This window comes from Heterocephalus glaber, unplaced genomic scaffold (assembly GCF_053883595.1).
Source record: "Heterocephalus glaber isolate CG9 unplaced genomic scaffold, H.glaber_assembly_v1.0 deba00001457, whole genome shotgun sequence".
Taxonomy (NCBI): Eukaryota; Metazoa; Chordata; class Mammalia; order Rodentia; family Bathyergidae; genus Heterocephalus; species Heterocephalus glaber.
Genome location: NW_028258305.1, coordinates 36,936,575 through 36,950,812, shown reverse-complemented (window position 1 = coordinate 36,950,812; position 14,238 = coordinate 36,936,575). Strand labels below are relative to the sequence as shown.

The 14,238-nt window shown below is 42.3% G+C and overlaps 1 protein-coding gene across 1 annotated transcript in view; it reads right to left on the bottom strand.

Moving 5' to 3' along the window:
- Capn14 (calpain 14) overlaps window positions 1-14,238 on the bottom strand; it is a 57,886-nt gene that overhangs the window by 1,842 nt on the left and 41,806 nt on the right. Inside the window, exons 15-22 of the mRNA XM_021253692.2 lie at window positions 14,184-14,220; window positions 13,674-13,730; window positions 11,771-11,828; window positions 10,012-10,076; window positions 8,649-8,717; window positions 2,394-2,472; window positions 1,674-1,790; window positions 1,241-1,296 (exon numbers count right to left, since the gene is read on the bottom strand). Of these exons, the coding sequence (XP_021109351.2) occupies window positions 1,241-1,296; window positions 1,674-1,790; window positions 2,394-2,472; window positions 8,649-8,717; window positions 10,012-10,076; window positions 11,771-11,828; window positions 13,674-13,730; window positions 14,184-14,220 (538 nt within the window). The remainder of the gene's footprint in view (window positions 1-1,240; window positions 1,297-1,673; window positions 1,791-2,393; window positions 2,473-8,648; window positions 8,718-10,011; window positions 10,077-11,770; window positions 11,829-13,673; window positions 13,731-14,183; window positions 14,221-14,238) is intronic.

Here is a 14,238-nt window from a genome sequence, read left to right as displayed (position 1 = left end):
AATAAAAAAGACCTGGTGATTCAAGTCAAGACTAACTACACAGCACAACATCTAAGGCATAACAGGTGCTCAATAAAGCAGTGCAGTTTGACTGATCAGGGAAGACAATCAGTATCATACATGCATTTTTCTTCTCCTAAGCAGATCACTCCATCCATTCACAAACATTTGTCACACACTTACTGTGCAAAGCATGGCATGAGATTCAGCAAAAGGTCACAAAGACAAGAAAAGACGCAGTACCTATTTATGGGAGAAGGTTACGACTGGTCTTTCGGTGAGGTTTATTTCTGGCCTGTAAGTCATGCCTGATCTGACCCTCATCTTGAGACTCATCCTGAGCTACTTCCTGTCATCTTCTGTACCTACCCAGGACTGGCTCCATCTAGCCTAGACCTTTTCTACCCTCTACTTGTCCTGGCTGGCTCTTTCTTGTCCTCGAGGTTTCAGCTTTAAGGCTCCTCTAAGGCTTTTGTGAAACACTGTCTAGCCTAGCTCCCCTGTCTTGGCACTACAGTCACAGCTGCTCCCAGGTCTTGGTCCATCTCGCTGTCTATTCCCCGCTATTTCTGCTAAGTGACATAAAAGAGGATGAGGCTATTCACCATCTCTTGAAATGGGTTTAGCCATGTGACTTGCTTTGAATGACACGATGAGCTGCAAGACACAATGTACCAGGCCAGAGCCTTGGTGTCTTAGAGGCCCTGCAAGTTTAAGCTCACTTTCTTGCACTTCTGACATTATCCCGACAAGCCTGGTCAGAGTTTCCTCAATTAACAGACCCAGAGAAGACCCCAGCCAACCTACAGATGCATAAGCAAGCCAGCAGACCCGGTGACTCCCAGCCACGCTGCTAAAGGCTAGGTAAGTGTCTGCCGTATGCTGATGAAGTTTTGTGGATTGTCACGTCATTGTTGTGATCAGGACACAAACACTGGGAGCTCTAGCTGGCTGCAGTTACAAACTGCATCATAGGTCATATACTTCCATTCAGTTCTACCAGGCACCAAGGCCAGGGAATATACTGTCAGTCTCTCGTCCCTTCACACATGCCTGGCACAAAGCGGGTGCTTCGTAAATATTTGATAAATGAGTGAGAGCAATGAGTACGGTGCTAAATATCCTACCCAGTAGAGGAAGGGTCCCCAGAACCAGTCTTCTTCACAAAAGCCTGGACTTCAATGACACCTTGACCTAAGATGATGCGAGCTGACTGCTGGGGAGGGAGGAGAAGTCTTACCTCTGGTTTCTGGAGGTATATCCCTTTGCCATCTTGGGTTAAATTTTGGAAGACATCTGTGAAAATACAGCAGAAAGGAACACAGCTAATTTATGTGTGGGTGTTGGAAACATAAACTAGTTCCTTCCATGCATCCCTTCACCTGAACCACATCCATGCTGAAAACGCAAAGGAAACCAGTTTTTACCTACATGTCATGACATGTGGCCACCTTTATTACAAGGGAGCTTCCTCAAACCTTTGCCCCTGGAGCAAGGCAGGGTGGGAATTAGTTTGGGTAGATGCAGTCAAGTTACACAGGTGCATGGCCAGCAATCACCAGAGCTGCCCCAGCCTGTTGTTTCTGAACTGGCAGCTATCTTCTCTGGAGCTTGAACTTGGGTCAGGTTGGCAACCATGGGGTGTGCGGAAGTCCCTCCTCCTCACTCCTTACCCTCCATGTTCTCCACACGCAGCATCAGCTGGACAAAGCTGACAAAGTCAATCCGGAGGCTGGGGCCACCATAGCGCAGGAGCATCAGCTGGCAGACTCTGTCCCTCAGCACGACTCCTGCATTGACACAGGTACCTGCCCTTCCCACGGGGGTCGGCACCCATGTCGCCACCCATCTGAGACCCTCCACTTTAGGGGGACCTGAATCCAGACAGCATCTGGATCTTTTTATGAGGTTTATTTTGAATTATTTAGTAAACTAATTTTATTTTTATGTCCATCCCCAACCCCTGCCAACTTAGACAACTGACATGAGGTTCTTTTATCTAGTGGGTTACTGGCCTCCAAGGCAGGAGCAGAGCATAGTTGTCAAGAGCATCTGCTTTAGAGCTGGCTAGTCCTGGACTTAAACCCCAGGCAAGTTCCTTAACTTTGTTGAGCTTCAATGTCTTCTTCACCAGAGAGGGGATTATAACAGTGTGTTGTTGAAGATTAACAGAGAGCCTGGAAGTGCCAGTCCTCTAAAGGGTCAGCTATGATCACAGCAATCATAATCACCAATGTTTTTGTAACTTGCAGATCCATGTCTTTGGGCCTCTGTGATTAGGGAGTAACACTGCATATTAGAGTCACCTCTGAATGTCACACATCCCCCCTCCTTTCTGCTTGGGGGGTGAGCACTGCCCTTCATGCCCAGAAGCACCACTTCTCCTTGCCTACCTGCCTCCCTCATGGCAGCCTGCAACTGCACCCAGCGGAGGTATCCTGACCCATGACTGTCTTGCTTGTGGAATGCCTCCTGTGAAGAACCAAAACCAAAGTCGAAGGAAGCCAGGCATGCCCAAGTACCACTCCACAGCCCCTGTGTCCCCTGTCACGTCGAAGAGTGACTGTGGGTGGGCTAAGAATTAGGCAGAGGGTCCAGCCTGGGATCCTACCACCTCACGTTTCCTACAGCCTATGAAAAATGTAGAAGTCATCTTCTCGTGGAACCCTAGCAGTCTGAGGGACATTATCCACAGCTGGAGGTGGTTCCAACGTTATGACTCGGGAGACAAGTGGGCAAGTTGTGAGTTATGATGGGAAGAGTAGGAAGAAGCCAGTTTATAAAGAACTTTAGATGCTGAGCATGCTGGGGAGTTTGGACTTCCTCTAAGGTGAAGGGGAGTATAAAACCCTCTCTGTAGGGATGGGGATGTAGCTCAGTGGCACAGTGCCTGCCTGGCAAGTACTAGGTCCTGAGTTCAATACCCAGTACAAAAAAAGTGCCTCTCTATAAGGAAGCAACCTGATCAGACAGTGTTTTAGAAGTTCAGGAGACTACTGAAACAGGCTGAGTTTGGGAACAAGGAAGAGCAAAGGCTTACCACAGGGAGAGGAGAGAAGATGCGGCAAGTGGTTGGGGCTGAAGGGCTGAAGAGGAGAGAAGCATCTTAGGTAGATTTGCAGAATTGCCGTTCCAGTACCATTGACCAATGGAATGTGGCCAAGACTTCTTACCTGATAGGTAAGCCTTCTGGGCCACCATACCACTCCCCTCAGTGCCGAGGAGCAGAGCCACCCACAGTGCTGAGGAGGAGCCTTCCAGGCCACCATACTACCCCCCACCCCCAGCGCTGAGGAGCAGAGCCATCCCCAGTGCTGAAAAGGAGCCTTCCAGGCTGCCATATTACCACCCCCAGCACTGAGGAGGTGAGCCATGCTGGCACCAGCAGCACACATACCCCCACCCCCATTGAAATGAGAAGACACGTAAGCAAGTCTCAAAACCAGACTTCCAGATCACCTAAAGCAAGCCCAAAGGGAAAGGAGATGGAACAATCTGATACTCAGCCACATGGACTCCCTGAACTGGCAACAAAAGAGGATCTGGAAAAAATGAAATCAGAAATAATTTCTCAGATAAAAACACAGATTGTGCCCATAGTGCACATAGACATGCCCATAGACATGATTAATAATCATGATTAATAGAGAGGACACAGATAAAAATATAGAGGAGCTGAGGAGCAAGATGGAATCCCAATATAGGAAACAAATGGAATCCATAAAACAGAGGCAAGCAGATTTCCAGGAGATTAAAAACTCCATTGAAAGTTTATGCAGCAGAATGAAACAATGTGAAGACAGAATTTCAGATATAGAAGATAAGATTGCAAATAATGACCAGGAAAAGAAAAATTTCTTTAAAATAGTAAGGAACCATGAGAAATCAATCCAGCAGCTGTTAGACAATGCAAAGAAGAATAACATAAGACTGATCAGAATCTATGAAGAAACAGGAGAGAGTGCAGATGACATTAAAAAAAAAAAACTGTTCACAGAGCTGATGGAAGAAAATTTCCCAAGCAAGGGAAAAGAACTTGACATACAGACAAGGCATATAGGACTTCAACTAGTCTTGATCAAAAAAAGTCTACACATAGGCATATAATTGTTAAGATTCCAGAAACCCAGCAGAAGAACAAAATTCTACAAGCAGTTAAAGAAACAAATCACATACAAAGGAAAGCCCATCAGAATCACAGCAGACTTCTCAACACAAATCCTCAAGGCAAGAAGAGCTTGTAGTGATGTATTTCAAGCCCTAAAGGAAAACAGCCTCCAACCCAGATTGATGTACCCTGCAAAACTATCTTTCAAAATTGATGGAGAAATAAGATACTTTCATGACAAAGAGCATCTGAGGAACTTCATGAACACCAAACCAGCACTCCAAAAAATTTTAGACAATATCCTAGGAAAAGGCAGCCAGTATCACAACACCAGGAAGCCCAGCAGAATGAATCCATCAGCCACAACAAGAAATTAAATGCAAAGGGGGAGAATCAAAAAAAAAAAAGAAGAAGTCATGACAATGATAAGTCAATACGTATCAGTTATAAACATCCATGTTAATGGTCTCAATTCACCAATCAAAAGAAATCGACTGGCAGAATGAGTAAGAAGCAAGATCCATCAATATGCTGCATACAAGAAACACACTTAATTCAAAAAGAAACTCAGACTGAAAGTAAAGGGTGGAAAACAATACTCTGTGTGACAGGAACCCCCAAAAAAGCAGGAGCAGCTATCCTCTTTGAAGATCAAGGGTATTTCAAACCAACACTGATTAAGAGAGACAAAGAAGGACACTACATCCTTGTAAAGGAAACAATCCAACAGGAAGATATGACAATCATAAATATATATGCACCAAACACTAGTGCACCCAGCTATATAAAACAAATACTAATGGACATGAAAAATCAAATAAGCACTAATACAATAGTACTGGGGGACCTCAATACACCTCTGTAACAAATAGATAGATCAACTAGACAAAAAATAAACAACAAAATACTAGAACTCAATCAAACTCCTGAACAAATGAACTTAACAGATATTTACAGAGTCTTCCACCCCACAAAATCAGAATGCACATTCTTTTCAGCTGCACATGGGTCTTTCTCCAAAATAGACCACATACTTGCTCACTGAACATGTTTAAGTAAGTGCAAAGGAATTGAAGTTATCCCCTGTATATTATCAGCCCATAGTGCAATGAAATTGGCGATCAATTGCAAAAGAAACCACAAGAATTTCATAAACACATGGAAATTGAACAACACACTGCTGAATAACCAAAGGGTCACAGAGGAAATTAAAGTAGAAATCAGACAGTTCCTTCAATTAAATGACAATGACAATACAACATATCGGAATCTATGGGACACAATGAAAGCAGTCTTATGAGGGAAATTCATAGCAGTAAATACTCATATTAGGAAAACAGAGTGAGCCCAATTAAACAACCTGATGCTGAACCTCAAGCTTCTAGAAAAAGAAGAGCAGGACAAACCCAAAGCTAATACGAGGGAGGAAATTATAAAGATCAGAGGAGAAATCAATGCAATAGAGACAAAGAGAATGATACAAAAAAATCAATGAAGCCAAGAGTTGATTCTTCGAAAGAATAAATAAAATTGACAAACCCTTAGCCAACCTTCTCAGAAAAAAGAAAGAAAAGGCCCAAATCCATCCAATTAGGAATGAAAAGGATGAAATTACAATGGACCCAGCAGAAATCCAGAGGATCATCAATACTTACTTCCAGAACCTATATGCCAATAAGATGGAAAACACAGAAGTAATGGACAGATTCCTAGATACGTATGAAGTACCGAAGTTGAACGGAGAAGACCTACTAATTCTAAACAACCCAATATCAATCAATGAAATTGAAAATGTAATTAAAAGGTTACCAACTAAGAAAAGCCTGGGTCCTGATGGCTTCACTGCTGAATTCTACAAGACATTTAGAGAGGAACTGCTGCCACTATGGTTTAAACTCTTCAATGAAATTGAAAGAGAAGCAATACTCCTGAATTCATTCCTGGAAGGAAGCATCGCCTTGATCCCCAAAGCACAGAAAGACCCAACCGAAAAAGAGAACTGTAGGCCAATCTCACTAATGAACATAGATGTAAAAATCCTTAATGAGATAATGACAAATTGCAGAAGATCATCAAGAAGATCATATACCCTGACCAAGTGGGATTTATCCCAGGGATGCAGGGATGCTTCAATATATGAAAAGCAGTTAATGTAATACACTATATCAATAGAGCCAAGGACAAAAACCATATGATTATCTCCATAGATGCAGAAAAAGCATTCCACAAAATGCAACATGCATTTGTGATAAAAACCCTACAAAAATTGGAATAGATGGACTCTACCTTGATTTGATAAAAGTCATCTATGAAAAACCAATAGTCAATATCATACTAAATGGTCAAAAACTGAAATCCTTCACACTAAAATCAGGAACAAGACAAGGATGTCCACTATCACCACTCCTGTTCAATATCGTTTTGGAAACATTAGCCACACCAATTAGATAAGAGAAAGAAATAAAAGGAATAAAGATAGTAAACTAAGAAGTCGAATTGTCATTATTTGCAGATGACATTATACTCTATATAGAAGACCCCAAGAACTCCACCAAAAGTCTTCTAGACTTAATAACCAAATTCAGTAAAGTAGCTGGTTACAAGGTTAACACACAAAAATCAATAGCTTTCCTCTACACAAATGACAGACTCACTGAGAGAGAAATAGGGCAAACAATTCCTTTCACAATAGCATCCAAAAAACTGAAATACCTAGGAATCAACCTAACAAAAGAAATCAAAGACCTCTTCTCTGAAAACTATGGCACTCTGAAAAGAGAGATTGAAGATGATGTCAAAAAATGGAAAGACATCCCTTGCTCCTGGGTAGGAAAAATCAACACAGTGAAAATGGCCATACTTCCAAAACTGCTATATAGATTTAATTCAATCCCAATTGAAATTCCAGCAGCATACTTCACAGACCTTGAGAAAACAGTCCAAATATTCATTTGGAACAAGAAGAGACCCAGAATAGGAAAAGCAATTCTAGGCATCAGAGACATGGCAGGGGGTATCACAACCCTCAACTTGAAACTATACTACAAAGCTACTGTGAGAAAAACAGCATGGTACTGGCAAAGAAACAGACTTGAAGACCAGTGGAACAGATTAGAAGATGCAGAAACAATGCCAGACACAGTCAGCCACCTCATCTTTGACAAAGGAGCCAAACACCCTCACTGGAGGAAAGATAGCCTCTTTAATAAATGGTGCTGGAAAAATTGGGTTTCAACTTGCCAAAGATTAAAACTAGACCTATATCTCTCACCATGCACTAAACTAAAATTAAAATGGATTCAAGATCTAACTATTAAAATAGAAATGCTGATCCAGCTGGAAGAGAGGTTAGGTAGAACTCTTGAAGACATTGGTGTGGGAAAAGATTTTATGAACAAAACCTCAGTTGCCTGTGAACTAGCACAAACAATCAACAAGTGGGATTTCTTCTTATTAAAAAACTTCTGCAAAGCAAGAGAAACCACCAACAGGGTGAAGAGACAACCCACAATGTGGGAAAAAATCTTCACCTGCTCTTCCTCAGACAAAGATCTGCTATCTCGAATCTATGAAGAACTTAAAAAACCAGACCTCCCAAATTTAAAGACCCAATCCAAAAATGGGCATCTGAAATGAACAGACATTTCTCAGACAAAGAAGTAGAAATAGCAAATAAACATAGCAAAAAATGTTCAACATCACTGGTCATTCGAGAGATGCAAATGAAAACAATGCTGAGATTCCACCTCACTCAAGAAAGAATGGCTGCTACCATGAAATCAACCAATAACAAATGCTGGCGGGGCTGTGGGGAGAGAGGAACCCTGCTCCACTGCTGGTGGGAGTGCAGACTGGTGCAACCACTGTGGAAATCAGTATGGAGATACCTCAGAGAACTAGGACTGGAAGTCCCATTTGACCCAGCTATTCCTCTGCTGGGTTTCTTCCCCAAAGAATTAAAAGAATCATACCACAGAGATATACGTGCACCCATGTTCAAAGCAGTATAATTTGTAATAGCTAAAACTTGGAAGCAGCCCAATTGCCCATCAACTGGAGACTGGATAAAGAAAATGTGTTTTTTTAATAAAATGGAGTACTACTCAGCCATAAAAAATGAGAAATTAGAGACATTTATAGCTAAATGGATGCACATTGAGGCGATACTCTTAAGATAAATAAATAGGACACACGTGTAAATACCAAGTAGTTTCTCTAGTGTGAGAAACTGAAAGCGTAAATAAGGACTAAAAGGTATAATAGATAATGTGAAATAGGAAGAAAAGGGGCAAAGGGGAAGGGGAAGTGGGAGGGGTAGGAGAAAGGAAAGAAGGAAATGGAATTAATATGAGAAAATGAAAAAAATGGAAAGTCTTTGTAAATAGGAGGGATGGAGGGGTTGAAGAGAGGGCAGGGGAATGGGAAAAAAATAAGAACCAAGAGAGATTATGTAAAGGTGCAAATTTCCAATGATGAATGGCATTATATTGTATACCTAAAATGTACCGACAAAATTAATTTTTAAAAAAAGACTTCTTACCTGATAGAGCATCAGCCGCTTCCACAGGCCCCTGAATTCTTGGATGCTCATAGTACCTGATGCAGTAAGCTGATAACAAGTTAAGGTAAAAGCTTCCAGGGGACAGTTCCTTCTTCAACTCTACATAGCTGCATGCAGTTTGTGTGCAGCCCTGCTCAATGGATGATATCCCTACCTGACCTCCCTTGCTGGCTGGTCCATTCCAAGGCTCCTTCAGCCTTGGTAGGAAAGGACAGAATGAGCCAGAACACACCAGCTCTGGGAGAAGTGACAATAATGGAGCTGATGATGGTGATGACAACAGCTACCATGTAGTGAAGCAGGATATGTTGACACACCAGTTCCATGTGATTTAAACAAAACTCAGTAACTTTTTTATCTTTGTGGTTAAAATTAATGTATGGAAAGAGTTAGGCACAGAGTGGCTAAGGATGTCTGTAAGTCATCTTTTAAAAAGTTGAAAGCTTAATGGTTGGCCTTGTAGACCACATGCAAATACCCAGGCACCAGAGAGACTGCGTCAAAATACCATGGCACACCATCTCACATGGCCTAGCACCGAGTGACACTTCGATTTTCCCTATGACACTTCGATTACACCTACTGGGTCAGGTACGCATTAGCTCCCTCACATGCTAGAGAATGAAATGAGCAAGCAGTCAAAGAGGTTATGATCTTGTCCAAGTTCATAAAACTGGTGACACAAGGCCAAGACCTGTCTCAATGCCTACCTAACCACCATCCCACACTGCCTCTGAGAGATTGCAAAGATCACCCATGTTTTCACAACCCTCAGGCTACTCATTTTCTATGTCTCTGTAGGATGGATAATCAAACCTTGATTAAATTGTCCATTTAGAAAGAGAATTTTCCAGAAAAATTAAAGGGCTAAGAGCCAGGAAAGCTGAGTTTATAGCCTATCTTTAACTTCCCGGAGCTCTGGTTTTCTTATCTGTAAATGGAGTAGCTACATCCTTGTCACCAAATGAAAGTCTTAGGACCCTAAACCTCTTGTGAAGGCCTCTTGTGAAGCTGACCACCACTCTGCAGCTGTCTCTTCCCCACTCCCAGGAAGTGAGATTATTATTATTGATAGCTATTTTGATCACTTGTTAGATGGCAGTTCTGACCTCAGCACTTTGCCTGTGTTAGCCATTTGCATTCTCACTCCAGTCCTGAGGAGTAGGTCTTGACATTCTCTCGCTGCTTCAGATGAACACTTGGAGTCCAGAGAGGCTCAGTGACTTATCCAAGATCACACACCCAGTAAGGTCTGGGCGTGAGATTCAAACCCAGACAGACCATGTCTACGGTGGTGCTCTCAACCAGCAGCACACATCTGCTCACACACCTGAAAGGATACATCCAGGAGGGCCAGGATCCCCTGACAGGAATCAAGGCTGAAGAGCGGTGGTGCGTTTGCCAGACCTGTAAGGGACAGGAGTCAGCATGGAGGGCTGGCCCAGAGCTTCAGCCCCCATTCTGAACAGGAAGTGGCTATGCTGCCCAGACCAGCCACAGCTTCTGGTGACACCACAGAAGCTGGAGGGACAGAACGAGGAGATTGGGGCCTGGTGGTGATTCCTATACTGTGTAGAAGACTACTGGCTCTGGGGGGCTTTGCTTACACAGCGGGCCAGACGCACATACTCTGTACCTATGGAGGGCTGGGGTCATAGGCACAGGCTCCCAAATCTGAAAGACAGCTCCACTCACCAGAAACTTCTTCTGTTAAGTCCAGTGGAACCTTCTGTGATATTTGCCCACTGGTTCTGGTTATGTCTCATAAAATGGCATTTGTCTCCTCTTTGACGTCTCCCCTCTCTTCTAAACATCTCAAACTACTCCTCAAATGATAGGGTTTTTAAACCCTTGTTGGCCCTTTTTGGACACTGTATTTTTTATCTGTCTGAAACATGGTACCAAAACTTGGAACACAATCCTTGAGATGCAATTTTATCAGAATACAATAGGCTTGTGGCTTCCAAAGTTTTTAGCTCACATTTCCAAAATTATGTTCCAAGGGAGATGTTCTGCAGAGAAAGTGTTTTCTGATCAAATAAATTTAGGATGCTTTGTATCTGTAGCCCAACTTCTTCCTTCACCAAGATCCTTAGCCAAAAATGAAATTTTGTGTGATAAAGTAGTTTCCAAATATCATTAACCATAAAACCTAACTCCTCTTATTTCATGGAATACTTACCAAACCCCCTTTACAAAACTGATTTGCATACTTGTGATCAAGGCATTTAAAGCATTTTAGGCCACCACTTCTAGATAATTTCCTTAGAATTAGTCTAGAATTTTTCGGAGGGGGAAAATTTCAAATGTTCTAATTTCTGGAGTCTTCCCTTCTGGTTCTTTTACTGATAACCAAATCTGGCTCTGAGAAACCATCTGGAAATTATTTCAAAGCCTGAGCCATACAATATGTTAGACTGTAATTTGTCTGCATTTGAAATATTGGCTTCGTATAAAGGAGAAGCAATCATATAAATTAGGTAGCAAATACCCTTTAATTATTTGTTTTCATTTTGTCACTTTGAAGCTCATTCACCTTTCTGGAGAAATCAGCCTGTTCCCTCCATGTTCTTCTCACTTCAAATGTGTGTGTAAAATATTTCTATATGGTCGCGAAGCTTTCTGTATAACTTATTCCAGGCTCTGTGGGAAAGCATCAACGCTACTCATTGGCAGTCTCCCTCGATGATATGTTTGTTCTCTCCTTCCAGGTTTATGTAGCTTGGTAGATTTAAGTATGAGTTCATGCAAGAGCTCCCTAGGTAGGCTTACCAATGCTAATATTCATCTCACATGCTGCAGAAATGAGTGCAATTTTTCCGCATGGAATTGGTACGCTAAGAAAGGACTCAGCTATTTCTCTGAAACTAACAAGTGCCAGAAATCTGTTTTTCACTGCCATATGTCTCTCGCACCCAAACTAAACAAAATAATAACTATTTTCAAAGCTGAACAAAATCTTCTTCTGCTTTCAGACCACAGGTGCCTAACACAGCTGCCAGACGAAGCAGGTCCCAGTGACTGAAATGTCCCAACAAGAGGATGAGAAGCAGAGCCAGCATTCACAAGTGTGTCCTCTCGGGTGACTCTTGAATAGTTACCTGGCCAGATCACGTGGTTCAGGATCTTCTGCAATTGAACTGCATTTATTTCTGGATACTGAAGTGAAAGCCGAATGGTAAGAGAAAACCACGGTTACTGAGAGCTCATTAGATAGCAGGGAGGCCACAAGTAAAGCAGCTGAGGGCATCCTATCTAGTACGATTACGTGCCATTTCTGAGCAGAAAGATCTCGCACCATTATATTGTGTTTAAGGAATCTAATTAAGTCTGGAATTTCACAAGAACTATGATGTTTTTTAATTGGGTGCCAAATCCAGAGCACCCCAATACAGCAGGACATATAGGGAGCAGGCATCTCGAGGTGTTTCAGAAGTTCAACAATTTGCTTTGTGTTTTCTTCTTTATGAAATGGCATCAGCCAGAATTCTAGATTTTAATTTTAGAGTTTATTAAAAGTAACTCTTTATATTAACATTTGACTTTAGAATATATCAGTGAAATACAAGTACTATACACTTGAATTTCTAAAACTGGTAATCTTCATAAATGTACAATTTTAACCTGATTTTTTATACATACAGTGATACCTCAATTGTTGAACTCAAATAAATTCATCCCAAATTCATGTTTGAACACTGAAAAGTTCGAGAACTGAATATATTTTTCCTATAAGAAATAATGGAAAACCAAATAATTGATTCTGAGGCTCAAAAATTACACATAAACTTATTTTTCGAAGACTTGAACAAATATCACAATGATTTCTTTTTTTAACTCTATAATGACTCTTAGTTTTCCTCTTAGCTTTACTGCTGGCGTCACTAACTTTCTTTGGAGCCATGGTTATGATATTTTACACAAATAAAGTGTGAAAAGACGGAGCACGATGATGAATGCTGTAACACACTAACACAAGCACTGTATGCTGAAGGGCGAGAGCTGCACTTAGACCGAAGCATTGCCCCTTTGTGTCCATGCTGAGAGGCGACACGTGACTCACTCTCTGCCGGACAGGGCTTTTCAAGTCAGATTTTTGGACTGACTACTCAGCAAAGTCACGAACACCGAACAAAGTTTGAACTTGGAGCCATTTGACAATGGAGGTATCACTGTATTGGGATTCTCTGTGAGATTTCATTTGATAAAAGGACTGCACTATAAAATGTTTAGAAACTCCTGGTATGGAGGAAGACAACACATGTGAGATTCTGATTTGTTTTCTCTGGCAACACTAAGCAAAATGCCAGATGGGGGAGGCGGGAAGCTGTGAATTTAAATCGGGAGTATCACTCACACAAAGAGTTCATGTTCTTCCAATTTTAATGACAAATATCAGGCTGTAGATTCCTACTATGTCCCTTTTCAGATTCCTAAATGTCAGGCGAGTTAGGGAAAGAGGGGCCCTAGGACCTTGTACTTACCCCAAGGCCTTCTGCTAGTGTCCATCTGGATCAGCCCAGGAAAGAACTCGAGGGGTCCAGAGCCACGGCTGCAGGCCCCCCTCCTCCATTGTGCCTTCTTATCCCACACCCTCTCCAGGCCACCACGCGAGGGAACTGTCTTCAGATGTGCACCCGTAGACCCCCAGGACTGTCACTGTCACACACCCTCAACTCCATCTTGTTCTCAATGCTGATTATCAGCTCTGCAATATGCCACATTCTCAAAGAGTAAAGATTAAAGTTGCTTCTCCTACAACTAATCAATGCAGCTTCTGAGACTAGAATATCATTTACACGAGCCTTCTGGAGACGATGACTCTATTCACCCATCTAAAAACATTAGGACTTTAATAGAAAGAGGCAATTTGGGGATAGGTGGCCTTAAATCACTGTTTATACACACCATCAAGCAGATACAAACCCACACTTCACTGCAATGACACGCTCCACTTTGTCCCCTGCTCCTCCCACCCCTCTGTACTGTATCCAGTCAACTAACCTTTCCAAAGACTTTGGTGAAGAATTCATCCTGCCCTTTGTTTTGATCTACTATCTCCTGTAGGAACAAACACAGAACAGAGAGAGGAAATTCTCCACCTGTATAAATGACTCATATGCACATGCTAATGTCACACAGCTGGGAAATTGACTTACTTTGTCCTAAATTTCCCACCATATGATTCTCGCTGATATTGGGGGGAAAACAAGCAGTCAAATGAGTACAAGAAATACCAGGTAGAGAGAAGCAGAAGGAAGTATATGTGTTACTCATGAACCTGGGGGCCTGGGTTCTCAGTGACAAGGACTGAGCAGAAGGGCAGGTCTCGCTGTTTCTCGGTGCACACACAGCACAACCCAGGAGCTCCCAGAGTACAGTGGGCGATGTGGTACATTTGCTGCACGGCGGGCTCTACCCGGATCTGCATACCTCCTTCCCCTCACTAACGATTCGGGAGATACTCACCATCCGAGCTTTGAGATACCCACCGTCTAAGGTGAGATCACTCACCTTAGAGAAGGCCACACTGGAATTGCTGCCCAGTTCACTGAGAAAGGAGAAGGAC